Genomic DNA, 27,782 nt, shown 5'->3' with positions numbered 1-27,782 from the left:
GCTAACTCCCGTTTTGTTTCGTCAACTTGCAGCATTTTTTTCATGCATTTGTTTTGTTGTTGTTTTTTTAACCTTCTGCGTTTATGCACCTAAGAAGAAGAAAAAAGACCAAATAAACCAATGGATGCATTTATTGCACCAACACACATCACCTACTGTGTGTGAATGTACAGCAGTGTATTATTTTGATATAATACAGTCAAATCAGCTTTGTGGACGTGATGAATGAGATCTTCTTCTTCTTCTTCTGCTTGGTCAGAGTTTGGAAAGCTGAATGAGGTTCCTGTTGATTTCGGCCACGCTCTTGCAACCTGCTCGATAAAAGGCCGTGACAGTCAAGCGGATGCAGGGTTGGAGAGGCGCTAACAAGGCGCACCTGATAAAGCCATGGAGAGGCGGAACTCGTCGTTGAGGATTTGCAGCACCTCGCGCACGCCCTCCTCGCCCTGGAACACATGTAAGTTTTCCCTTTCAAAAGGAATAGACACTTTTTTCCATTTCTACATTTCTCCACCAATTCCAAACCATTCCAAATGGAAAATGCTCATTTATAATGTTAGCCAATTGCGAGCATACTAACGCTAGGTAGTATAATTATTTGAATATTTTTTTATTCATTTGATTGTATCCATGTATTCGATTCCATGTAATATAATAATGAAATATTTAAGTAATTATTCAAAGATGTATTTATTTATTTACTTTTATTCATGTATTCAATTCCAATCAGAAGTAATAATGACACAATTAGGTAATTGATGTTTTTTTAAATTAATTTAATTCCGAGTAAAACAATGATGACACATTTAGGTACATATTTAATGATTTATTTATTCATTTGATTGTATTCATGTATTTACTTCCAATTAAAATTAATTAATGACACATTTAAGTATTTTAAGATGTATGCATTCCAGAATGTATTCATGACACATTCATTCATTTGAAGATGTATTTATTTTATTGTATTTAAGTATTTATTCAAATCAAAATTAATAATGACACAATTAGGTAATTATTTGAAGATTTGTTTTGTCATGTTACTAATGTATTTACTTCCAATCAAAATTAAGAATTAAATATTTAGGTAATTATTTAAAGATATATTCATTTCATTTAATTAATGTATTTAATTCCAATCAAAATGAATAATGACATATTTAGGTAATTATTTGATGATTCAGTTATTCACTTAATTCCAATCAAAATTAATTACATATGTAGGTAATCATTTGATTCATTTATTTTTTTTAGTTTCATTCATGTATTTACTTCCAATCAAAATTAATAATGACATATTTAGGTGATTATTTAAAGATGTATTTATTCAGTTAATTTAATTCCAATCAAAATTAATAATGACACATTTAGGTAGATATTTGATGAGTCATTTAGTAATTTAATTCCAATCAAAATTAATGACATATCTAAGTAATTATTTGATTATTTATTTTTTCATTTAATTTTATTCATGCATTGAATTCCAATCAAAATTAATTAATGACATATTTAAGAAATGATTTGATGATTTATTGATTCATTTATTCATTTAATTGTATTTATGTATTTACTTCCAAGTAAAATAATAATGACACATTAAGGTAATTATTTGATGATTTATTTATTAATTTAATTGTATTGTGTATTTGATTCCAATTAAAATTAGTTCATGACATTTATTTATTTGAAGACGTATTTGTTTATTTACTTTAATTTAAGTATTTCATTACAACCAAAATTAATTAATGACACATTTACGTAATTATTTGAAAATGGATGTATTCATTTAATTGTATTCTTATATTTGATTCTAGTTCAAATTAATTAATGAAAAATTTAAATTGGAAGATTGATGTATTCATTTAATTTTACTCATGTATTTAATACCAATCAAATTTATTGACACATTTAAGTAATTATTTCAAAATGTATGCATTCATTTAATTTCATTAATTTATTTAATTCCAATTAAAATTGTATTAATGAACCGTTGAGTTTTTTGAATATCTGTTTATTCATTTATTTGTATGTATGTCTTTAATTCCAATCAAAATGAATAGTGACACAATTAAGTAATTATTTGAATATGTATTTATTAATTACATTTTTTATTGTATTTTATTCCAATGAAAATTAATTGACACATTTAAATATTTGAAGATTCATTTATTTATTTCAATTGAAATTCATTCATTACACATTTATTTATTTGGATATATATGTATTTATGTTATTGTATTTATGTCAAGAATTTAATTCCAATCAAAATTAATTAATGACACATTTAGGTAATTATTTGAAGATTTATTTATTCATTTAATTGTATTCATGTTTTGAAATCCAAGAAAATCTAATAATGACACATTTAAGTAATTATTTGAAGATTTATTCATTATTTTTTATCACGAATTACTTCCAATCAAAATTAATTCATGACACATTTAGGTAATTATTTGAAGATATATTGATTCATTTAATTCCAAGTAAAATTATAATGACACATGTAATTATTTGAAGATGTATGTATTTAATTCCAATGGAAATTAATTCAACACAAACTTATTTATTTGAAAATGTATTCATTTATTTATTGTATTGTATTTAAATATTTAATTTAAATCTAAATTAATTAATGACACAAGTTATTGTTTGAAGATGTATTTATTCATTTAATTTTATTCATGTATTTGATTCCAAGTAAAATTATAAATGACACATTTAATTATTTGAAAATGTATGGATTTAATTCCAATGGAAGTTAATTCATCACTTTTTTTTATTTGAAGATGTATTTATGTATTTTATTGTATTAAGTATTTGATTTTATTCAAAATCAATTCATGAAACATTTAAATATTTATTCAAAGATTTTGGTTCAGTTTTGTTCTATTTGAGCCTCCATGCTATTTGTGTTAAGTATAAATGTAATTCATTATTATTAAATGAATTACATTCGGAACGCCCTTTACATTTCTTCAAATTTCGAAGTGCTACTAAGTATAAAAAGTATAAAAAAAAAATAATAAAGAAAGTTAGAGTATATAATAAAAATTAAAATAGAAATGAAATCATGACACAGACTAGATAAACACTACATAAAACAGAAACATAGATAAAAATAGAAATAAAAGCATGAAAGCACTGGATAAAACAGATAAGCAAGCATATTATTATTATTACCATTATTATTATTATTATTATTATAACATTGTTCCTACGTGGTTTTTGGGTTGAAAACATGACGTCAGACAGTTCACGGCCGTACATATTTGCGTCAAATGACAAGGTTTCAGTCAGACGAGAGAACGACACACACACACACACACACACACACACACACACACACACACACACACTTACACTTTATACTACCTTGTATGCGAGTCCCCACACCGCCGGACGGCCAATAAACACACACTTGGCCCCCAGGGCCAGCGCTTTGAGCACGTCGCTCCCGGTCCTGATGCCCCCGTCCAGGTAGACCTCGATACGGCCCTGCACTGTGTCCACGATCTCAGACAGCGCGTCGATCTGTAGACATTTTGATTTAGAGGGAGCACAAACGCGGCGAGAAGATAAGCTACGGCAGAAGTGACGTACCGAGGCCGGGCCGCCGTCCAGCTGCCTGCCGCCGTGATTGGACACGACCACGCCCTGCACACCATGCTCCACTGCCAGCTCGGCGTCCTCCTTGGTCAGGATGCCCTTGATGATGATGGGCAGCCTGGTGATGGACTGCAGCCAGTACACGTCTTTCCAGCTGATAGACGGGTCCAAAGTGTTGGCTGGGATGCCGTACTCCTCCGGGCCCGCCGCTTCCTGTTTTCCAACATTGGAGAGAAACATCCGCCTTTAATAGGACCCGACACGAAACGACTCAACTTTATTTTGTGGGCGGGGCCTCCTCTGAACAATTTGTTAGACGCCTTTTTGTTGGTCCATCTTGGATGATGGCGCTGCCATTTAATTACATTTCATTTGTAATAAGTAATAAAACCTATCATGCAATATCATAGAGAGAAATGGGAGTATTTTTATGCAAACAAAAATAATGGACTTAACATGAAAATCTAAACAACTGTTTTTAGGTTGTCATCATGGGGTATTGTGTGTTGAATTTTGAGGGCAAAAATTAATTTCTAACTGGACAAATGTGGCTAAAAGTAAGCGTACATACTGTATATATATATATATATGTATATATATATATATATCTATATATATATACTTTTTAGGTTAAAAAAGCTTTTTTTTGTTTTTTTGTCGTTGACTAGGTTGTTTTTGGTGTGTGTGTGTGTGTGTGTGTGTGTGTGAGAATTAAAAAAAAAAAATCTAGTCATTGTAGTGATTGCAACTATCCATCCATCCATCCATATTCTACCGCTTGTCTCTTTTAGGGTTGCAGGGGGTGCTGGAGCCTATCTCAGCTGAAAACTCAAAATCCTTTTTTTTACCTAAAAATTATTTGAACCCAAAGGTCTAAAAAAACAAAAACAAAAAATAGGTTGCAAATACCTTTTTGTTGGTTGCATAAAAAGACATTTCTCTCCAAACAAAACCATTGAACAAAAGCAAAAAATATAATTGGCTCTTTTTTCCCACTTTGTGATAGTTATAAATATCAATGTAATCGTCATCGTATCGCCCGTATACTGATTCGTCACTCGGTATTGTCAGTGTCGATATTTGTATCAATAGACTCAGGAGCTCTAGCTTAGCATATTTGGCTAATCCTTGTCCTCCAGTGATAGCGGCGGTACTTGGAAGAAACGTACATTATTTGCCGCATTAGCGACGGAGAAGCTGCATTGTGGAGGTACGTTTGCCGCTATCTTGCCGGTGCGTGATTGGACCTCACCTGGAAGACGCCGTCAAAGTTCTTGACCTTGAGATGCGGTGGCAGCTTGAACTGGTTGCGAATGTCGTTGCGGCGCTTGCCGGTGTACGGCACGTCCACGGTGAGAACGAGCGCCTTAAAGCCCAGCGCCTCCACGCGGTGCACGATCTGCTCCGACAGCTTGCGGTCCCGGTAGACGTAGAGCTGGAACCAGCGGTAGCCGCTGGGCGCCGCCGCCACGATCTCCTCCACGGAGCAGGTGGAGTAAGTGCTGGTGATGTAACAGGTGTTCAGGGCCTCCGTGGCTGCCGAGACAAGACGCCATCTTTGTTACTCTCGCAGAGACAAGGCCAGCAAAACGGTAAACATACGGCCCCATCGCTCGCCATTTACCTGACACATGACACGTGACAAATATCCACTTTTCATTTTGAGCTCACTGAGAAATTAAAGAAAATTATAAAAATGTTTGCTTTTTTAAATACATGTATTAGTGTGTCTTTTCAACTACAAAGAAAAGAACAAAAAGGAAAACATTTTGCAATTTGAGTGATTCCCCCCCAATAAATCTTAATTGATGGACCTGGAAAAGTTAATTATCAAAATAACATTTATTTTATTTTTTATCCCACTATCAGTACAGCAATAAATACAAATTCATTGGAAGAAAGGATAAAATAAAGTTTTATTATTTAGAAGAATACAATTTATAAAAATTGCATTTTTTTTTCAAATACTAGGAAATTGTAACAAATTTAAATAAAACGTTTTTTCACGTTAAACATGTAATTGATTGACTATAAATATTTTATAATCTGATTGTTTAATTTTATATCCCATAATAATGCACTTTTATCACATCAAATGGAGAAAAGTAAGGAAAAGTTAAAAAAATAAAAACATTGCAAAATGATACATAAGAAAAAGAAGTAAAGAAAAATGTCAAAGAAAGTTTCCAACAATATTAACAAAAGTAAAGAAAAAAAAAGTGAATGTTTGCGTTCAAAATTTCTATTATTTAATATGTTGTCAAATATAAAGAAAACAACACAAATGATCATTTTGGGCCGTTTTATTTTTTGCTGTTAGACATTTCATTGATTGACTTCAAATAGTTTAATGATTGGATTGTTTTGTTGAAATTGTGAATATTATTTATTATTACAGTCCAGCTCATCAAATAAATAAAACACAGCTATATGAAATAAAAATAAAATCAGAAGATGAAAGTAAAAAAAAAAAAACAAATATTAAAGAATTACTGATAAAAATTGCTTATTTTTGTAAATAAAAGGAAAGGAACAACAATGCTAAATTGCAGCAGATATAATGGATGTTTGTTTCATGTTAAACATGTAATTAATCCACTATATCACACCAAATGAAGAAAAGTAAAAAATGTATAAATATATTATTAGTGCAAAATAATACATAAGAAAAGAAAGTTAAGAAAAATGTCCCAAAAAGTTTCCAACGTTATCAACAAAAGTAAAAAGAAAAACAATCATGAGAAGAAAAATAAATGTGAATTTGCCTGCAATCAAAATTTTTGTTATTTGATATTTTGTCAAATGTAAAGAAAATAACAACAAAAAACGAATTTGGGGTACTTAATTTTTTTTTTTTTTGCAGTTGGAAATTTGATTGGATGACTTACAATAGTTTTATAATCAGATTGTTTTGTTGAAAATGTGTGTACTATTTATTAACACAATATATCTCGTCACATAAATAAAAACAACAATAATAAATAGATACATTAAAAGAAGAAAATTCAAAAAAAGTTTTATTATTTAGAAGAATACATTGATAAAAATGGCTTTTTGTTCATTTATTTATTTTTTCCCCTCAAATACTAAGAACTAAAAATGCTTAATTGTAGCAAATTTAATTAAAAAAAATTTTTTGGTTTTACGTTAAACATGTACTGTAAATACTAGACCATGCATATTTGTATGATCTGATTGTTTCATTTTATATTACAAATTAATTCACTCTATCACATTATTTGAAGAAAAGTAAAAATAGGTTGAAAAAAAATAACTTTTGCAAAAAATACACAATAAAAAGAAGTAAAGAAAAACGCCAAAGTTTCTAACAATATCAACAAAAGAAAAAAATAAGAATAAAATGCCTGCATTCAAAATTTGTATTACCTAATATTTTGTCAAATATAAAAAAAATAACATAAATGATCATTTTGGGAAGTTTTATGAAATGTTTTGTTCTGTTAGACATTTCATTTATTGACTTTGAATAGTTTTATAATTTGATTTTTTTGTTGAAAATGTGTATACTATTTTTTATTACAATCTAGGCACATAAATAAAAACAGCAATATGAAATAAAAAAAATACGTTAGAATAAAGTATAAAAACATTTTTTGTGGAAAGAAGTTATTAACAAAAATGGCTTGTTTTGTCATCATGTAATGTTTTTTTGTTTTTTTTCAATCAAAAAGGAAAAAAACAAAAATGCTAAATTGTAGCAAATTTGATGGATTTTTTTCATGTTAAACATGTAATTCATTGACTATAAATATTTTTTATAATCTGATTGTTTACTTGTATATTACTTGTTAATGCATGATATTACATCAAATAAAGAGAAGTAAAAATAAAAAAAACATATATATTATTGAAAAATAATACCAAAGAAAAGGATGTAAAGAAAATGTCAAAATGTTAGCAATAATAAATATACATTACAAAAATATAATTAATAAGTTGTATTATTTAGAAGAATCAGTTGATAAAATTGGCTTCTTTTTTCATTTATTACATTTTTTTTTTCAAATAAAAGGAATGGAACAAAAAATGCTAAATTGTAGAGAATTTTATAAAAAAAACAAAAACGTTTTTTTTTTTCATGTTAAACATGTAGTTGATTGACTAGAAAAAGTTTTATGATCTTTTTTTTTTTTTTTAGTTGAATGATATATTACTTATTAGTACACTATCATAGTGGTCCACAACCTCGGGCCGCGGCCCGGTACCGGTCAGCGGACCGATTGTTATCGGGCCGTACAAGAAATAAAAAAATAACTAAATAAATAAAAAAAATTATTTTTATTATTAAATCAACATAAAAAACACAATATATACATTATATATCAATATAGATCAATACAGTCTGCAGGGATACAGTCCGTAAGCACACATGATTGTATTTCTTTATGAACCACCTTCCCCTCCCAGCCCACCCCCGCCCCGGTCCGTGGGACAAATTTTCAAGTGTTGACCGGTCCGCAGCTTCAAAAAGGTTGGGGACCACTGCACTATCACATCAAATTAAAAAGTAAACAAAAACTATATCAATATATTAAAACACAACAGAAAATAAAGGAAACTGTAAAAAAAAAAAAAAAAAGTATTTCCCTTAATTATTTACAAGAAAAAAACTACTTCTTTATTCATTTACTAATTATTTTTTCAGATACAGGAGAATAACAAAATAACAACACCTTAGACTTAAAATATAATATTGGACTTCAGCTTGTGTTATGGTCTATTTATTTAGACACTTTAAAACATGATCGTGGTGCCATGCTGCCACCTAGTGGGGAAGTCTAATATTATTTAGACACTTTATAACATGACTGTGATGACGTGCTGCTACTTAGTGGTGGATTCTATTAACATTAGACAATTTAAAAACAAAAATAATTATTTGTCACACATTAGAAGTAGATATTGTGTTTTTGGAAATAAAAAAAAAAGCTGACTTGCCTCTGGCTGTGGCCACCTCGCCTTCATGCCAGGCCAGGCAGTGGAAGGCTGTCGGTGCGATTCCCACTGGGAAGCTGACCTCTGTGCCTTGCACCGTGGTCCTGGTGTCGCTCACCGACACGTCCCGCAGGATGCGAGGTCTCAGGCGGATCCTGGTCATGGAGACGGCCGAACGTTACTCAGCAATGTTTGTTTTAGTGGTTTTAACCAAGGTGCCCAAAGTGCGGTCCCGGGGGCCATTTTGTAACAGGTCGGCACATTCTCAAAACACTATTATTATTATAAAAAACATAAAAAGTGGAAGAAAAAAGCAAACAGGACAAAATGTAATGATAAAAAGTTGCAATGCTGACTCTAGTAACACAAATCTGCCAAACATGCTTTTTTTTTCTTTAAACTGTCATTGTTCAAAAAATAATAATGAATCAAAATCCATGTTGCTATGAATTATTGACCTATTTAAGCCTCCAATTACTTCACATCAAATTTCACACTTTGAAATAATTTTTGAGAAATATTGCATGTTTTGTGTTTTTGTCGTATATATATATAAAAAAAAAGTTTTCCTTGACGAGAACAGCAAAAAAATAAATAACGAAAAACATTACAACAAATTAGAAAAAAAACTTTGAATCGACATATCTGAAGTTCACCTAGAGATTTAAGTGTGGAAAGTAAAAATAAAAAAAACTTTTATGAGTGGGACCCTTTTGGATCCCTGAGAACTTTAGTGGGATTGTCATTTTGCTTAAAAAAATAAATAACAATAAAATACAATTAAATGATTGACCTATTTAAGGCTACAGTTACTTCACATCAAATATTACAATTTGAAATACATTTTGGGGGAAATATTACATATAAAACAAACCCACATGTATATCTGAAATGTATCCGCGATTTAAGAGTTAAAAGTATATTTGAAAAAAATGTATGACTTATTTTAAAAATATTTTTGAGTGGGTCACTTTTGTTTCCTCAAGATTTTTTCCCCTAAAAAACTATGAGTTAAAATAAAAATAAAAATACAACTTAAAATAGACAGAAATTAAGTTCACCTAGAGACTTAAATGTTGAAAAAAAAATGTTTGATTTAATCCGAACACTTTTTTTGACTGGGACCCTACAATTTTAGTGTGTGTGTGTTTTTTTTTTTTTTGTCATACTGTCATTGCTCAAAAAATAAAAATTAATTAAAATCAATATTGTTATGAATGATTGACCTATTTATGGCTCCAATTAATTCACATCAAATATTACAGGTATAAATTATTTTGGAGGAAATATTGCATATAAAACATAAAATAAAATAAAAATTATAATCCACAGATATATCTGAAATTGATCTGAGATTTAAGAGTTTAATGTAAAAAATGTGATTAAAAAAAAAAAAGACTTATTTTTAACATTTTATGACTGGGGCCCTTCTGTGTCCCCAAGATTTATAGTGCGATTTTTTTTTTTAATTCCTCATCCCTCAAAAACCTATGAGTTAAAATAAAAAAAATAAAAATTTAAAATTGACGGATCGAAATTAAGTTGACCTAGAGACTTAAACGTTGAAAGTAAAACAAAACAAAAAAGACTTCATCAAGTGACAACCTCTGATATATGTATATGTGTATATATATATATATATATATATATATATATATATATATATATATATATATATATATATGTGTGTGTATGTGTGTATATATGCATGTATGTATATGTGTGTGTATGTGTGTATATATGTATGTATGTATATATATATGTGTATGTATGTATATATGTGTGTGTATATATGTATGTATGTATATATATACATATGTGTGTGTATATACGTATGTATGTATATGTATATATCATGTAAATATATACATGTGTATATATATACATATGTGTATATATATGTGTGTATGTATGTATGTATATATCTATATATATATATATGTATATGTGAATATACTGTATGTATATATATATATATTTATATGTGTGTGTGTATGTATATGTATATTTATACATACATACATATATATATATATATATATATATATATATATATATACATATACACACACACATGACAAATACACAATAAAAAGTTGGGTAGAAAGTACCGCTTGTAGGCTAGAAGGTTGTCATCTCTGGTGCAACATTCGTCGGCTCCGGCGGCGTAATAATCCCAGGTGGCCTTGGAGAGATGCTCCTTGGCGTACTCTTCAAAGTCTGTCAGGCAAACCATCGCCATCTCGGCACATTGACCCCCCTCTCTGCGGGACAACACACCATATTGTTTGCCAAACCCTTTCATCCTCCAGTCGGACTCATTTTGCCCTTAGTCCTCGATCAAAGTCGTTATGTTTTGTATGCTGGCATGTATGCTACGTGTAGGTTAGCATGTATACTAGCAAATATGCTAGCAAGTGTGCTACATGTATGCTAGCATGTATGCTACATGTAGGTTAGCCAGTGTGCTACCATGTATGCTACATGTATACTAGTAAGTGTGCTACATGTATGCTACATGTAGGTTAACCAGTGTGCTGGAATGTATGCTACATGTACTGTATGCTAGCAAGTGTACTACATGTATGCTAGCAAATATGCTAGCATCTATGCAACATGTTGGCTAGCCAGTGTGCTAACATGTGTGCTAGCATGTATGCTACATGATACCTCAGAAATTGCCTGTTCAGATGTTATGATTGTGGCTCAGAGATTTGTATGTAGATTATATGTATTTTCCATAACAAACAGGATAACTTAAATACCCTGGCAGTGGTAGTAATAAGCTTAAATGTTTGTATTTACATTTTTTGAGTTGATTTTCATAAAATATGCTATTTAACTGCCACTGTTTAACAATGACTGATTTAAATTGTGTTTGCACAACAAATGTTTTGGCGCTTTTGTTCATGTGGGGGAATATTCCAATAAAGTTGCACTACACACTACTTTTGAATTCATTATTGGGCTTTGCGTATACAATGCAGTTAATCGTGATTAATCAGAGAAATAGTGCGATTAACTTCGATTAAAAATTTTAATCGTTGCCCAGCCCTAATATATATATATATATATATATATATATATATATATATATATATATATATATATATATATATATATATATATACATACATACTAGCGAGTGTGCTACATTTATGCTAACATGTATGCTAGAATGTATGCAAGCAAGTGTGCTAGATGTATGCTAGAAAATATGGTAGCATGTATGCTACATGAAGGCTAGCACGGGTGCTAACATGTATGCTAGCAACTGCGCTAGCATGTATGCTATATATATGCTAGCTGGTGTGCTATATGTATGCTACCAAATATGCTAGCAAGTCTACTAGCATGTATGCTACATGTATTCTACATGTTTGCTGGCTGGTATGTTACCATGTCTGCTACAAATATGCTAGCATGTGTGCTACCAGGTTAGCTAGCATGTATGCAGTTCTTTTCTGATATTGTATTGTTGGAGCGCTTATTGCTAGGTAGCCTAAATAGTAACATGAATACAACAGTGTAAAAGTATGATTCCTGCTGATATCGTATTTTCAGATTGCTTATTGCAAGGTAGTCTAAATGCCAACAATAATAATGTAAACGTTTGATTCCTTCTGATATTGTATTCATAGAGCGATTATTGCTAGCTAGCTTAAATGCTAACATGAATTTAACACGTTTAAAGTATGATATCGTATCGTGTTCATATCAGTATCATTGAAGCGCACTTCAAACCTTGAACCTTTCAGCTCTGAACTGTTGGGGTGCTGATTGTTGTCCTTGAAGTGGCCATGACGATATTGTAGTACTAAACAACAAGTACACACGTACAGCTAGTATTTATGACATCATACGCAGTAATAAAATTGATATTTCAATGTTTGTGTGCAGCATTAAAGAAGAAGACTCATCAGCAGTGTCCATGCAGGTACAACCTACCTTCCCCTTTTACAAACCCTGTTTCCATATGAGTTGGGAAATTGTGTTAGATGTAAATATAAACGGAATACAATGATTTGCAAATCATTTTCAACCCATATTCAGTTGAATGCACTACGAAGACAAGATATTTGATGTTCAAACTCATAAACTTTATTTAATTTTTTTTGCAAATAATAATTAACTTAGAATTTCATAGCTGCAACACGTGCCAAAGTAGTTTGGAAAGGGCATGTTCACCTTTTCTTTTAACAACACTCTATAAATGTTTGGGAACTGAGGAAACTTAATTGTTGAAGCTTTGAAAGTGGAATTCTTTCCCATTCTTGTTTTATGTAGAGCTTCAGTCGTTCAACAGTCCAGGGTCTCTGCTGTCATATTTTACGCTTCATAATACACCACACATTTTTGCTGGGAGACAGCTTTGGACTGCAGGCGGGCCAGGAAAGTACCCGCACTCTTTTTTTTACGAAGCCACACTGTTGTAACACGTGCTGAATGTGGCTTGGCATTGTCTTGCTGAAACAAGCAGGGGCGTCAATGAAAAAGACGGCGCTTAAATGGCAGCATATGTTGTTCCAAAACCTGCATTTACCTTTCAGCATTAATGGTGCCTTCACAGATGTGTAAGTTACCCATGCCTTGGGCACTAATGCACCCCCATACCATCACAGCTGCTGGCTTTTGAACTTTGTGTCGATAACAGTCTGGATGGTTCGCTTCCCCTTTGGTCCGGATGACACGAGGTTGAATATTTCCAAAAACAATTTGAAATGTGGACTCGTCAGACCACAGAACACTTTTCCACTTTGCATCAGTCCATCTTAGATGATCTCGGGCCCAGAGAAGCCGGCAGCTTTTCTGGATGTTGTTGACAAATGGCTTTCGCTTTGCATAGTAGAGCTTTAACTTGCACTTACAGATGTAGCGACAAACTGTATTTAGTGACAGTGGTTTTCTGAAGTGTTCCTGAGCCCATGTGGTGATATCCTTTAGAGTTTGATGTCGGTTTTTGATACAGTGCCGTCTGAGGGATCGAAGGTCACGGTCATTCAATGTTGGTTTGCGGCCATGCCGCTTACGTGGAGTGATTTCTCCAGATTCTCTGAACCTTTTGATGATATTATGGACCGTAGATGTTGAAATCCCTAAATTTTTTGCAATTGCTCTTTGAGAAACGTTGTTCTTAAACTGTTTGACAATTTGCTCACGCAGTTGTGGACAAAAGGGTGTATCTCGCCCCATCCTTTCTTGTGAAAGACTGAACATTTTTTGGGAAGCTGTTTTTTATACCCAATCATGGCACCCACCTGTTACCAATTAGCCTGCACACCTGTGGATGTTCCAAATAAGTGTTTGATGAGCATTCCTCAACTTTATCAGTATTTGTTGCCACCTTTCCCAACTTCTTTGTCACGTGTTGCTGGCATCAAACTCTAAAGTTAATGATTTTTTGCTCAAACATTTTTTTTTTATCAGTTTGAACATCAAATATGTTGTCTTTGTAGCATATTCAACTGAATTTGGGTTAAAAAGGATTTACAAATCATTGTATTCCGTTTACATTTTACATCTAACACAATTTCCCAACTCATGGAAACAGGTTTTGTACGTACTGTCTTTTTAAACCACACTGCACCACTCACACTGTGTGTGTGTGTGTGTGTGTGTGTGTGTGTGTGTGTGTGTGTGTGTGTGTGTGTGTGTGTGTGACAGCAGCATGAAAGCCAATGACGCTGCGACCTGCGGGTGACCCCAGGGGTCGGGGGGGCAGGGCCTCTCGGTGCAGATACAGCGCTTGGAAATGTGCTGATGGCGAGGACACGCCCACCTCACGCAGGTGACACGCACCACACTTCATAGCCACACACACTAACACACGTACATAGTACTCAATGGTACTCTGGTGTGTTATTTGGCGTATAAATATTCATAGTTTTTTAGAATTTCATTTCATTTTTCATTCAATTTAAACATTTGCTCATTATAATAACTAAAAAGTGTTCATACTGTAAGTATTTCGCTTATTACGCACAGCTGTCAGATTTTAACGTTAGGTGACAGTAGTGTGTGTTTTTTGTCTTTTGTTGTGCCATAAAAAGTGTTCGTACTGTAAGTGTACTTTCTATGTACCATCGGTTTGATTTCAATGTTAGGTGCCAGTACTGTGTTTTTTTTTTACTTTGGTAGCGCCATAAAAAGTATTGCAAGTATCGCCCTCAAAAGTGTTAGTGATGTAAGTATTGTACATGTTACGCACAGATGTCTGATTTTAATGTTAGATGGCGGTAATGTGTTTTTTATGTCCTTTGTTGCGCCCTAAAATGTGTTAGTAGTGTAAGTACTATACTTATTACGCACCAGCTTTTTGATATTAACGTTAGGTGGCTGTAGTGTTTTTTGACTTTAGTTACACCCTAAAAAGTGTTAGTACTTTAAGTATTGTATTTTTTGCGCAGAGCTGTTTAATTTAATGTTAGATGGCAGTGGTGTGTTTTCTGTTTACTTTTGTTGAGCCCTAAAAAGTGTTAGTACTCTAAGTGTTGGACTTATTACGCACCAGTTTGATTTTAATGTTAGATGGCCATAGTGTTTTGTTTTTTTTTTTGTCTTTTGATACGACCTGAAAAGTGTTAGTATTGTAAATCCAACCATCCATTTTCTACCGCTTGTCCCTTTTTGGGGTAGCGGGGGGTGCTGGATCCTATCTCAGTTTTATTTTTTGTTTTTTTGTTGCGCCCTAAAAGTATTCGTATTGTAAGTATTGAATTTATTGAGCACAGCTGTCTGATTTTAATGGTAAATGGCACGGGTATATTTTTTCTTTTGTTGCGCCCTAAATAGTGTTTTTTCTTAAAGAAATACAATCCTGTGTGCTTACGGACTGTATGCCTGCAGACTGTGTTGATCTATATTGATATATAATGTATATATTGTGTTTTTTATGTTGATTTATTAATCCCCAAAAAAATTTCTATATATAATATATATTATTTTTTTATTTTTTATTTTATTTCTTGGGCACCACTGATGTGCAATACAAGCAGTCCTGCAGCGTGTTTACTTCTGCAAAGTTAGACGGCCAGTTAACATTTAGATGACTAATATCATGAATTTAATCTATTTTTTATTTATTCATTCATCATTTTAATATTATGAATATTATTTAAAGTGTCAAAGTATGCTAACCCTTCTTACTAAACTAACATTTGACAATTTAAGATTCATACTACATTTCAGTACACCTTCACCTATTCACCTTTCAAACCATTAACATTTTAATTGTTTCAACCTTCAAAACATTTTTAACTATTTCATTTAATATTAACATGCTAACATTGCTATAGAAAGGTTTTATGCGAGCAATTTTGCATATTATATACACGTTTTAAACTAATAATCGTGGATTTTGTTACTTGCCGCTATCTTACAAGTATTGTAGATTTCCCCCTGTCAGTATGCTAACGATGTATGTTAGCATTTTAGCTAATACCCTACTTTTTAGCCTAATAATTGTGCATTTTGTCACTTGCCGCCATCTTATAAGCTATTTTTAACTTTTTGACCCAATAATCATGGATTTTGATACTTGGCGCCATTTTAGAAGTATACTAGCTGTTCCCCTGTTAGCATGCTAACATTTTAGCTAATTTCATACTGTTCAAACTAACAATTGTGGATTTTTTAATTTGATGCCATTTTAGAGGTATGCTCGATGTCCCCATGTTAGCATACTAAGGATGTATGCTAACATTTTAGCCAATATCGTACTTTTTAACCTAACAATAGTAGATTTTGTGACTTGGCACCATCTTAGAGTTATGCTTGATACCCCCTGTTTGCATGCTAACAATTTTTGCTAGCACATTTTAGCTAATATTGTACTCTATAACCTGATAGCCTGCTAATGTTAGCACGTGGATATTAACATGCTAATGAATTATATCACCGTTTTAGCTATTTTCATACTTTTTGACCCAATTGTCATGGATTTCGTTACTTGGCGCCATCATCGAAGCATACTAGCTGTTCCCCTGTTAGCATGCTAATGTTTGCATGCTAACAATTTTAGCTAGCATTTTAGCTAATATCGTACGCTTGAACCAAATCATTATGAATTTTTTAACTTGGCGCAATATTAAAGCTATGGTAGATGCCCCTTTGTTAGCATGCTATTTTAAGATAAATAGATAGATAGTACTTTATTTATTCCTTCAGGAGAGTTCCTTCAGGAAAATTTAAATTTTCAGCACAATCCCTTTCAAGATCAGACAAACATTACAGGGAGACAGAACAGGATCGCCGACGGGTCTGCTGACTTCCGGCGCCCCTTACAAAAAAGGTGAGATACAGGTAAACAAGGGGGTTAATGGGAGAAAAAAATAAGATTAAAATAAAATAACATTAAAAAAATCGGTCTAAGCCTGGGCCTCTGGAGAGTGGGTCCAGACTGAGGCCAAGGGGAAAAAAACAACTCATAGCCACAGTACACATCCCTCTTACATAAGCACATGGGCATTAGCATGCTAAAGAATTATGCTAGCATTTTAGCTAATTTAATATTTCTACCCAATAGTTGTGAATTTCTTTACTTGGCGCCATCTTAGAAGTATGCTAGATGTCCCCCTGTTAGCATAATTATGTTTGTACGTGGATATTATCATGCTAACAAATTATGCTATTATTTTAGCTAGTTTCATATTTTTTTACCCAATAGTCATGGATTTCGTTACTTGACTCCATCTAAGAAGTACACTAGCTGTTGCACTGTTAGCATGCTAACTCTTTATGCTAGCCATGTAGTTAGTTTTCTGTATGTAGGACAACAAATCATGGATTCTGTTACTCTGTAACTTCATGGAAGAATGCTCAGTCATCTAACTAAACCAACATGTGGCATTTCTGGATTAATTTCAGTAGACTTTCTGCACTTCACGTCTAGTTTCATATCATATTGGCAGTGTTGCGTCCCTCCTTTTTATTGACGTGTCCGTGTTTGCACTTACCGGTTACAAATACTCATGGTCAGCACACGTCTCCCGATAAAGTCATAACCTGTGAACACAACACACAGTCAGTATGACGTTATTTTAGCATCCACTTTGTTTTAAATGTCAATCCTTTTGTGCCGCCTTAAAAAAGGACACGTATAATATCAGGTGACCAGAGTGCAGTTTCGCCCATGAACACAGGGCAGTGCAACAGCAAATAAAAACATCACTTCACTTGGCGGAACAACATGTACTGTAAACTGTTGTAAATAAATAAATGGGTTGTACTTGTATAGCGCTTTTCTACCTTCAAGGTACTCAAAGCGCCTTGACACTACTTCCACATTTAGTCACTATTTTTTTTATAGCGGAAAAACTCACAACAATTGTAAAAAATTAGACATGTTTTATTAACTTTTTTTACGTATATGTATGCATATATGTATATATACATAATATAATATAATATATATATATATAGTGTATATATATATGTATATATGTATGTATGTGTGTGTGTATATATATATACATACATACATACATACATATATACGTGTGTGTGTGTGTATGTATGTATATATATATATATATTTTTTTTTTTTCTACCGCTTGTCCCTTTTGGGGCTGCGGGGGGTTGCTGGAGCCTGTCTCAGCTGCAATCGGGCGAAAAGCGGGGTACACCCTGGACAGGTCGCCATATATATAGATTAGATAGTACTTTATTTATTACTTCGGGAGAGTTCCTTCAGGAAAATTAAAAACATTGTGATATATATATATATATATATATATATATATATATATATATATATATATATATATATATATAATGTGTGTGTATATATATGTGTGTACATATATAAGTGTGTGTGTATGTATGTATATATGAAAACGAGATAAAATAATTGGGGATCCAAAAGGGTCCCAATTAATAAAAGTGTAAAATGTAAGTCATATATTATTTAATTTTTTTTACTTTCAACCCTTAAATCTCTAGATTATCATCAGATTTATCCGTCCAGTATAAGTTTTTATGCTTATTTTGTACAAGAAAAGATCAAATAAAATAAACTGTTTTATAATTGTACATGATTACAATATTTCCCCTAAAAATATTTTAAAGTGTAATATTTGATGTGAAGTAATTGGAGCCTTAAATAGGTAAATAATTAAATAAAAACATTGATTTTGATTCATTATTATTATTTCAGGAATGACAGTTTTTTGTAAAAAAAAATCCCACTAAAAGCCTTGGGGATTTGAAACAGTCCATTCATAAAATTGTTAAGAATTATTTATGTTGTAAAATTGTTTTTACTTTCATGTTTGAAAAAAAAAGAGCATCTCAAGTGTTAAAAATAAGTCATATATTTATTTCTTATTTTTTATACCTAAATATAAATCTCTAGATCAACTTCGGTAAAAGTAAAAAAAAAAAAAGAAATACAAATAAAATGAAAAAAAAAATGAAGTATTTTACCGCCAAATATATTTGAAAGTGTAAAATTTGATGTTAAGTAATTGGAGCCTGAAAACATTGATTTTGATTGATTTTTATCTTTTGATAAAAAAAATTTTTTAAATCCCACCAAAATTCTGAGGGATCCAAACGGGTCCCACTCATAAAAGTGTTAAAAATAGGTCTTTTATTTTTATTTTTTGCCTTTAACCCTTAAATCTCTAGATTAATTTTGAAACTGTCCTGGGTTCAAATCCAGGCTCGGGATCTTTCTGTGTGGAGTTTGCATGTTCTCCCCGTGAATGCGTGGGTTCCCTCCGGGTACTCCGGCTTCCTCCCACTTCCAAAGACATGCACCTGGGGATAGGTTGATTGGCAACACTAAATTGGCCCTAGTGTGTGAATGTGAGTGTGAATGTTGTCTGTCTATCTGTGTTGGCCCTGCGATGAGGTGGCGACTTGTCCAGGGTGTACCCCGCCTTCCGCCCGATTGTAGCTGAGATAGGCGCCAGCGCCCCCCGCGACCCCGAAAGGGAATAAGCGGTAGAAAATGGATGGATGGATGGATGGATGTCGATACACATTTTTTTTTAATGTTCTATGCCCTTTTTGTAAATAAAAAAATAAAAAATAAATATGCATTATTTCCCCCAGAAATATGTCAGTGTAATATTTGATGTGAATTAATTGGATCCTTAAATAAGTCAAAAATTCATAACAACAATGAATGATTCATTATTATTTTTTGAGGGGGAAAAAATCCCACTAACATTCTCAGGGATCTAATAATAAAAAATATGTTTTAATTAGTTTTTTTGTTTTTGTTTTTTTACCCTTACTGCATAAATCTCTAGATAAAATTTGGATCTCTCTGTCGATATAAAATGTGTATTCTTTTTATGTTGTATGCCCTTTTTTTAAATAAAAGAAAAACAAAAATGAATATGCAATATTTCCCCAAAAAGTATTATAAAGTGTAATATTTGATGTGAAGTAAATGGAGCATTAATTAGGTCAATAATTCATAATAACATTGTTTTTAATTTATTATTATTTTTTGAGAGAAGAAAATACCACTAATATTCTCAGGGATCCAGACGGGTCCCACTCATAAAAGTGATGAAAATAAGTATTTTAATTTATTTTATTTTTTATTACCTTTACTGCTTAAAGCTCTGGATCAACTTTGGATCTATCTGTTGATGTACAATTTGTATTATTTTTATGTTTTATTTTGTTTTTGTAAATACATTTTGTTTGAATTCAATAAATGATTATGCAATATCCCCCCCCCCCCACCCCAAAAAAAATCAAATTGTAATATTTGATGTAAAATAATTGGAGTCTTAAGTAGGTCAATAATTCATAACATTGATTTTGGTTAATTATTAAAAAAACAAAAAAAACAGGTCCCACTCATAAAAGTGTTAAAAATGAGTATTTATTTATTTATTATTTATTTATTTATTTATTTTTTTACCTTTAACGCTCAAATCTTTAGATCAACTTTGGATCTATCTGTCGATATAAAATGTGTATTTTTTTTTTGTTAAATGCCCTTTTTGTAAATAAAAACAAAACAATAAAAATAAATTGAAATATTTTTTGGGGGAAATATTGCTTAAGTGTAATATTTGATATGAAGTAATTGGAGCCTGAAATAGGACAATAATTCATAACAGTGATTTAAATGTATTATTATTTTTGGAGGAAAAAAAATCCCACAAAAATTCTCAGGGATCCAAACGGGTCCCACTCATAAAAGTGATGAAATAAGTATTTTTTTTCCTTTTGTTTTTTGCCCTTAATGCTCAAATCTCTTTGGATCTATCCGTCCAAATAAAATGTATATTATTTTTAAGTTTCATGCTCTTTTTGAAAATAAAAACACAAAAATTACAAACAAAATATGCAATATTTCCCCCCAAAATATTTCAAAGCGATGAGGTGGCGACTTGTCCAGGGTGTACACAGCCTCCCGCCCGATTGTAGCTGAGATAGGCGCCAGCGCCACCAGCCACCCCAAAAGGGAATAAGTGGATGGATGGATATTTCAAAGTGTAATATTTGATATGAAATAATTGGAGCCTGAAAAAGGTCAATAAAACAACATTGATTTTTGATTAATCTATATTTTTCGAGAGAAAAACAATCCCTCTAAAGTTTTCAGGGTATAGCTCGGTTGGTAGAGCGGCCGTGCCAGCAACTTTAGGGTTGCAGGTTCGATCCCCGCTTCCGCCATCCTAGTCACTGCCGTTGTGTCCTTGGGCAAGACACTTTACCCACCTTCTCCCAGTGCCACCCAGAGTGGTTTAAATGTAAAAATTAGATATTGGGTTTCACTATGTAAAGCGCTTTGAGTCACTAGAGAAAAAGCGCTATATAAATATAATTCACAAAAGGGTCCCTCTCATAAAAGTGTTAAAAAAAATTATTTCTTTTTTTTTTTTTGCTTAAATCTCTAGATCAACTTCTGGTAATATGTCAGTTGGAAGTTTTGTTTAGTTTTTTTTCGTCAGAGAAACTTAGTTTTTCCTATGGCAAACACACAAAATATACAATATTTTCCCCCCAAAAATATTTCAAAGTGGAAAATTTCATACCAAAAAATTAGACCAGTGATTCTCAAACTGTGGCACATGGGCTCCACCTAGTGGTACACCAAAGACTCACTTGGTTAAAGTACAGTGTTTTATTTTCCTATATTGAAGCGCGAACTTGAATACGTGAATATTCACGTTTTTATTTGAAACCTGCAAGGAAGAAAACTGCCATTTATAAACTGTGCGTTGCGCGAATGTTGATTTTATTTATTAATATTGTGGAAACATTTGGAAAAAGCACATTAAAAATATTCAAAACAAGCCAATAATTCACGACCTCCCTGCAGTATCTCTGCAGACCACCTGGGAGTGTGGACCCCTTGTTGAAGACCTGTGACATCTAAATCTAGATGGTCAATAAAGTCCTAGACTGTATTAAAAGGGAGGTCAATAAAACATAAAAGGTCAAATATATAACAAGGTATATAGAGGGAATATAGAAGGTAAAAAGTAAGACAATAAAGAAGAGGAATATAGAAGGTTAAAATGTGAGACAATAAAGAAGGTAAGACTAATGTACAAGAGAACAATGTAAATAAGGTAGATAAAAGATAAAACAAGTTAAAACGAGATAAAATATTTTTAAAGAAGGTAAATTAAATCTCAGAAGTTAAATAAAAGGTAAATAAAAAGGTAAAATTAATACAGTAGGTACATAATGTAAATAAGGTAGATAGAAGTTAAAACAAGTTAAATAGAAGGTAAAATAAGGTCAATAAAAAAAGGGGAAAAAAGGAATATACAGGGTAAAACAAGACTGCCAAAGAAAATAAATAAAATGTACACAAAATATAAATGGATGGTAAAATAGGTAAAATAGAAGGTAAGTTAAAGGTTAAAAAAGGAATATTAAAAGTAAGACAAAGTAAAAGACTGTCAAAGATGATAAATAAAATAGATAAAAGTTAAATAAAAGGTAGATAAAAGTGAAACAAGGAATATAGAAGGTAAATAGACGGTACAATAAGGTAAATAAGGCAGATACAAGCTAAAATTAGCTAGATATAAGTTAAAATAAGTTAAATAAAATGGTAAAACTAGAGAGTAAAACAAAATATTTTTAAAGAAGGTAAAATGAATTTAGCAGGTAAAATAATGTAAATAAGGTAGATAAAAGATAAACAAAGTTTAAAAAAGGTAAAATAATGTAAATAAAAGCCAATAATTTAAATAGAAGTTAAAAGAAGTTAAATAAAAAGATAAAAGGAATTTAAAGAGTAAAACACGATGAAATATGTTTAAAGAAAGTAAATCAAAAGGCAAAAATAATACAGTTGGTAATGTAAATAAAAAGGAGGTAAAACAAGGAATAGAGGGTAGAACAAGATAAAACTGTGAAAAAAAAAATATATGGGTAGAAAAATGAACATGTTAAATAGGAGGTAAATGAATAGTAATAAAAGGAATATAGAAAATCAAAGTAGAAAACTGCCAAAGAAAGTAAATTAAAAAGGTAAAAGAAGATAAATAGAAGATAAATAAAAGGTAAAATGGGAACATAGAAGGTAAAACAAAATAAAAGATGATGCTATTATACAAAACTGAACAGGACCATGAAGCTAACATACAAAACTTAACAGTAGCATGTAGCAAACATACAAAACTTAACAGTAGCATGAAGCTAACATGCAAAACTTAACAGTAGCATGTAGCAAACATACAAAACTTAACAGTAGCATGAAGCTAACATACAAAACTTAACAGTAGCATGTAGCAAACATACAAAACTTAAGAGTAGCATGAAGCTAACATACAAAACTTAACAGTAGCATGTAGCAAACATACAAAACTTAACAGTATCATGAAGCTAACATACAAAACTTAACTGTAGCATGTAGCAAACATACACAACTTAACAGTAGCATGAAGCTAACATACGAACTGGCAGCAGCAAGGACTGCGGAACGTACCTGTCACCAGTGGTTAACATTGAGAGAGCGGTGAGGCAGGTATATTGGGGTGTGTCATTAGCATTGCAACAGGTGTGAACACTATTTATCACCGTGGACAGGTGTGTTTGCTAACGCTTCTAGCTATGAGAATGTAAACAAAGGAGGGAAGAAGCGCTGCCAACACAAACACACTCCAACATAGAATAATAATCACCTGGGCTGACAGGCCATCACAAGACGATAAGTACAAGGTAATTGAAGGTAAATAAAAGGTAGAAAACAGGGATATAGAAAGTAGAATAAGGTAAGGGACGGTCAAGGAAGAAAAATAAAAGGTAAGGAAGGTAAGTTTAAGGTAAATAAAATGTAATGAAGGTTATGGCAAGCAGGAAAATATTTATTCCAAGTATTGTCCCTCAAATACACATTGAGACTATAAAGTGTGTTTTATCCGATTACTCCATTAATCCATAAAACTAATCGATAGATTACTCCACTGTTTTTCAACCAGTGTGCCGTTAGATACAGTCTGGTGTGCCGTTAAAGATGATCTTGTTTCACTTAATTTGGGTTAAAATATTTTTTGCAAACCAGTAATTATAGTCTGTAAATGATGTGTTGTTGTTGAGTGTCTGTGCTGTCTAGAGCTCGGCAGAGTAACCGTGTAATACTTTTCCTTATCAATAGGTGGCAGCCGGTAGCTAATTGCTTTGTAGATGTCGGAAACAGCGGGAGGCAGGGTGCAGGTAAAATTGTGTCTAATGCTTAAACCAAAAATAAACAAAAGGTGAGTGCCCCTAAGAAAAGACATTGAAGTTTAGGGAAGGCTATGCAGGACGAAACTAAAACTGAAATGGCTTACAAAGTAAACTAAAACAGAATGCTGGACGACAGCGAAGACTTACTGTGGAGCAAAGACAGCGTCCACAAAGTACATCCGAATATGACATGACGACCAAATAATGCCCCCACAAAGAAGGATAAAAAAACCTGAAGTATTCTTGATTGCTAAAACAAAGTAGATGCGGGAAATATCGCTCAAATGAAGACATGAAACTGCTACAGGAAAATACCAAAAAAGAGAAAAGGCCACCAAAATAGGAGCGCAAGACAACAACTAAAACACAACACACAGGAATACAGCAAAAAAATCTAAATACGTTAGGGCGTGTAGGGAATTAGTTTCTTGTAACAATGATTTCATGTAACATGAATTTGATGTAACAATGATTTCAAGTAACATTTTCATGTAACAATTTCATGTAAAAATAAGTTCATGTAACATGAATTTAATGTAACTATAGTTTCATGTAACATTAATTTACTGTAACAATAATTTAATGTATTTAATGTTACAATAATTTCATGTAACATTAATTTAATATAACAATAATTTCATATTACAATAATTACATGGAACATTAATTTCACGTAACAATAATTTAATGTGACGTTAAATTCATGTAATAATAATTTCATATAGCATTAATTTCATGGAATATTCATTTTATATACCAATAGTTTCATGTGACATTAATTTCATGTAACAATAATTTTATGGAACATTAATTTAATGTAACAATAATTTAATATACATTTCATGTAACAATAATTTAATGTACCAATTTAATGTTACATTAATTTCATGTAACAATAATTCAATGTAACATTAATTTCGTGTAACAATAATTCAATGTAACATTAATTTCGTGTAACATTAGTTTCTTGTAACAATAATTTCATGTAACATTAGTTTCTTGTAACAATAATTTCATGTAACTTGAATTTGATGTAACTTTAAGTTCATGTAACAATACTGTCATGTAACTAATTTCATGTAACAGTAGTGCCATGTAACAATAATTTCAGGTTACTATAGTTTCATGTAACATTATTTCATGTTGCAGTACTTACATGTAACAATAATTTTATGTAACATTAATTTCATGTAACACTAATATCATGTAACAACAATTTCATGTTACAATAATTTCATGTGACAATCGTGTGTGTGTGTGTGTGTGTGTGTGTGTGTGTGTTTTGAATTTGTGTGTGTTGAATGCGTGTGCGCAGTGAACGCTGACAGGCTGCACATTGTGTGTTTCTAGAAGTGTATTGTGTAGCGGCTGCTCGCTCAACAAAGAGTTGCTAGTTGTTGTTTTTATTCACACGTTCATCCTACTCCGCGTCACACAGCGTTGTTGTTACTTCAACGGCAAACAAAAAACCACTACAGTGTCTTACCTTGGCCTGCTGTCCTTCTGGGCGTCACGCCTCTGCTCTGGTGTGTCAAGGTTGTGTCGGGGGGCAGACCGTGCTTTGCCCCCCCGGCCCTCTTCATCACTTTGGGAAGCTCCGCCCCGATGCTAGTGGACCACTGCCCTCGTGGTGATGCCAACCCCTCCCCCCCACATGCTTTTGTCCACAGATGTTGCGGCGCCTTTGTAGGAACCGAAACCGAAAGTTAACATGACCTGTTCCCCTGGTTCTTCATTACACAATTAATAATAATAATAATAATAATAATATCAATAATGTGTGTCCCTCTACTAGTGGAACCAAGGCCCAAGCTAATACGTTCATATTCTGCCAACAGGAAAGAACAATTTACACAAAAATAATCTGGAAAAATTGTGTAGCACGGTACTTTTGTTTGTTTGTTAGCATGCTACTTCCTGGTTCGCTAAGCATAATTTAAGATGAGTAGACTGTAAAAAGGTTTTATTCAGGGAATAGTGCCGAGCAAATGTTGAAAACAGAAAATGTGTTGTACGATAGCGCAACTTTTGTTTGTTTGTTTGTTTGGTCGTTAGCAAGCTACTTCCTGGTTCGCAAAGCTCGATTTAAGATGAGCAGACTGTAAAAACGTTTTATTCAAAAAATGTTTACGATCAAATGTTGAAAACAGAAGTCGGGGGAATTATTCCGATCAAATGTTGAAAATGTGTATCATATTAGCGGAACTTTTGTTTGATCATTTGCTCGTTAGCATGATATTTCCTGGTTCACTAAGTATGATTTCAGATGAGCAGACTGTAAAAACATTTATTTTTCAGGAATTGTTCAGATGAAATGTTGAAAACGGAAAATCTTTAGCACAGTAGCACAACTTTTGTTTGTTTGTTTCGTTAGCTTGCATGCTACCTCTGGATAGTGATTGTGATTAGTCAGCATTTTTTTTCTGAGGTGGCAGAAACATTTTCATTGTGACTCGAATGACAAAAATTAATACCTTGAAAAAAAACTTTGAAGAATACGAAGTATCACATCTTGTGTTTGTCGTTTCTTAGTTAGCACACCACTTCTCAGTGTTATGTTTACCATGTAAAAAAATCCCCCAAAATTGGGTAGCGTTATACTTTCGTTTGTTTATTAGTTAGCATGCTGTTTCCTGGCTCTTGGAGGATGATTTAAGATGAGTAGACTTTAAAAATGTTTTATTTGGTTAATTTATCCGATTAAATGTCAGAATCGGAAAATGTTTAGTATATTACACAACAATTTTTGTTTGTTTGTTAGTTAGCATGCTACTTCCAGGTTCACTAAGCATTATTTAAGATGAGGAGAGTGTACAAAATATTTATCCAGGAAATTGTCCCGATCAAATGTTGATAACAGAAAATGCGTAGCGCAACTTTTGTTGATTTGTTTCGTTAGCTCGCATGCTATATATATCTGGATAGAGATTGTGATAAGTTAGCATTTTTGTTTCTGAAGTGGCGGAAACCTTTTCATTGTGACTGGAATGACAAAAATGAATACCTTTTGGTAAAAAAACTTTGAAGAATACAAAGTATCATATTTTGTGTTTGTCGAGTCTTAGTTAGCACACCACTTCTCAATGTTATGTTTACCATGTAAAAAATCCCCCAAAATTGAGTAGCGTAACACTTTTGTTTGTTTATTAGTTAGCATGCTACTTCCTGGTTCACGAAGCATGATTTAAGATGAGGAGACTTTAAAAAGGTTTTATTTGGGTAATTTATCCGATTAAATGTCGGAATCAGAAAATGTGTAGTATATTAGCACAATACTGTTTGTTTGTTTGAAAGTTAGCATGCTACTTCCTCGTTCACTAAGCATTATTTAAGATGAGAGTGTAGAAAATATTTATCCAGGAAATTGTCCCGATCAAATGTTGAAAACCGAAAATGTGCAGCGCTGCAGCGCAGCTTTTGTTGGTTTGTTTCGTTAGCTAGCATGCTACATCTGGATAGTGATTGTGATTAGTTTGCATTTTTTGGTTCTGGGGCGGGCTGAATCAATGTGTTGAGAGATGATATTACATTATGTGTGGAGGTATGGGGGGGTTGGGGGGATAGGG

General features: G+C 32.3%; 2 protein-coding genes across 12 annotated transcripts in view; one reads left to right on the top strand and one right to left on the bottom strand.

Moving 5' to 3' along the window:
• Positions 1-27,782, top strand: part of wars2 (tryptophanyl tRNA synthetase 2, mitochondrial) — a 229,010-nt gene that overhangs the window by 82,483 nt on the left and 118,745 nt on the right. For 4 of the 8 annotated variants that reach the window (XM_061879567.1, XM_061879560.1, XM_061879565.1 and 1 more), the window contains 3 exons: positions 260-457; positions 12,463-12,499; positions 14,230-14,350. In XM_061879567.1, coding sequence (XP_061735551.1) covers positions 14,241-14,350 — 110 coding nt within the window. In that variant the 5' untranslated portion in view covers positions 260-457; positions 12,463-12,499; positions 14,230-14,240. Of the gene's footprint in view, positions 1-259; positions 458-4,383; positions 5,199-12,462; positions 12,500-14,226; positions 14,351-27,782 lie in introns of those variants that run through there. The other 4 variants (XM_061879561.1, XM_061879566.1, XM_061879564.1 and 1 more) reach the window with 4 other exon arrangements.
• hao2 (hydroxyacid oxidase 2 (long chain)) lies at positions 114-25,810 on the bottom strand. 4 transcript variants are annotated; one of them, XM_061879556.1, is made up of 9 exons: positions 25,703-25,810; positions 17,517-17,565; positions 10,674-10,826; positions 8,566-8,717; positions 4,859-5,142; positions 3,601-3,819; positions 3,373-3,531; positions 377-446; positions 114-311 (listed from the first exon to the last, which is right to left on the bottom strand). In XM_061879556.1, the coding sequence occupies exons 1-9, from the start codon at positions 25,797-25,799 to the stop codon at positions 256-258; spliced, it is 1,239 nt and encodes a 412-aa protein (XP_061735540.1). In that variant the 5' UTR covers positions 25,800-25,810; the 3' UTR covers positions 114-255. The 4 variants fall into 4 exon arrangements, with proteins under 4 accessions (XP_061735540.1, XP_061735542.1, XP_061735543.1 ...); XM_061879558.1 differs by lacking the exon at positions 25,703-25,810 and adding an exon at positions 23,477-23,539; XM_061879559.1 differs by lacking the exon at positions 25,703-25,810 and adding an exon at positions 21,844-21,865.

Source organism: Nerophis ophidion, linkage group LG19, assembly GCF_033978795.1.
Source record: "Nerophis ophidion isolate RoL-2023_Sa linkage group LG19, RoL_Noph_v1.0, whole genome shotgun sequence".
NCBI lineage: Eukaryota > Metazoa > Chordata > Actinopteri > Syngnathiformes > Syngnathidae > Nerophis > Nerophis ophidion.
Note: the sequence above shows the minus strand (reverse complement) of the source record. Positions and strands in the feature narration are given on the sequence as shown.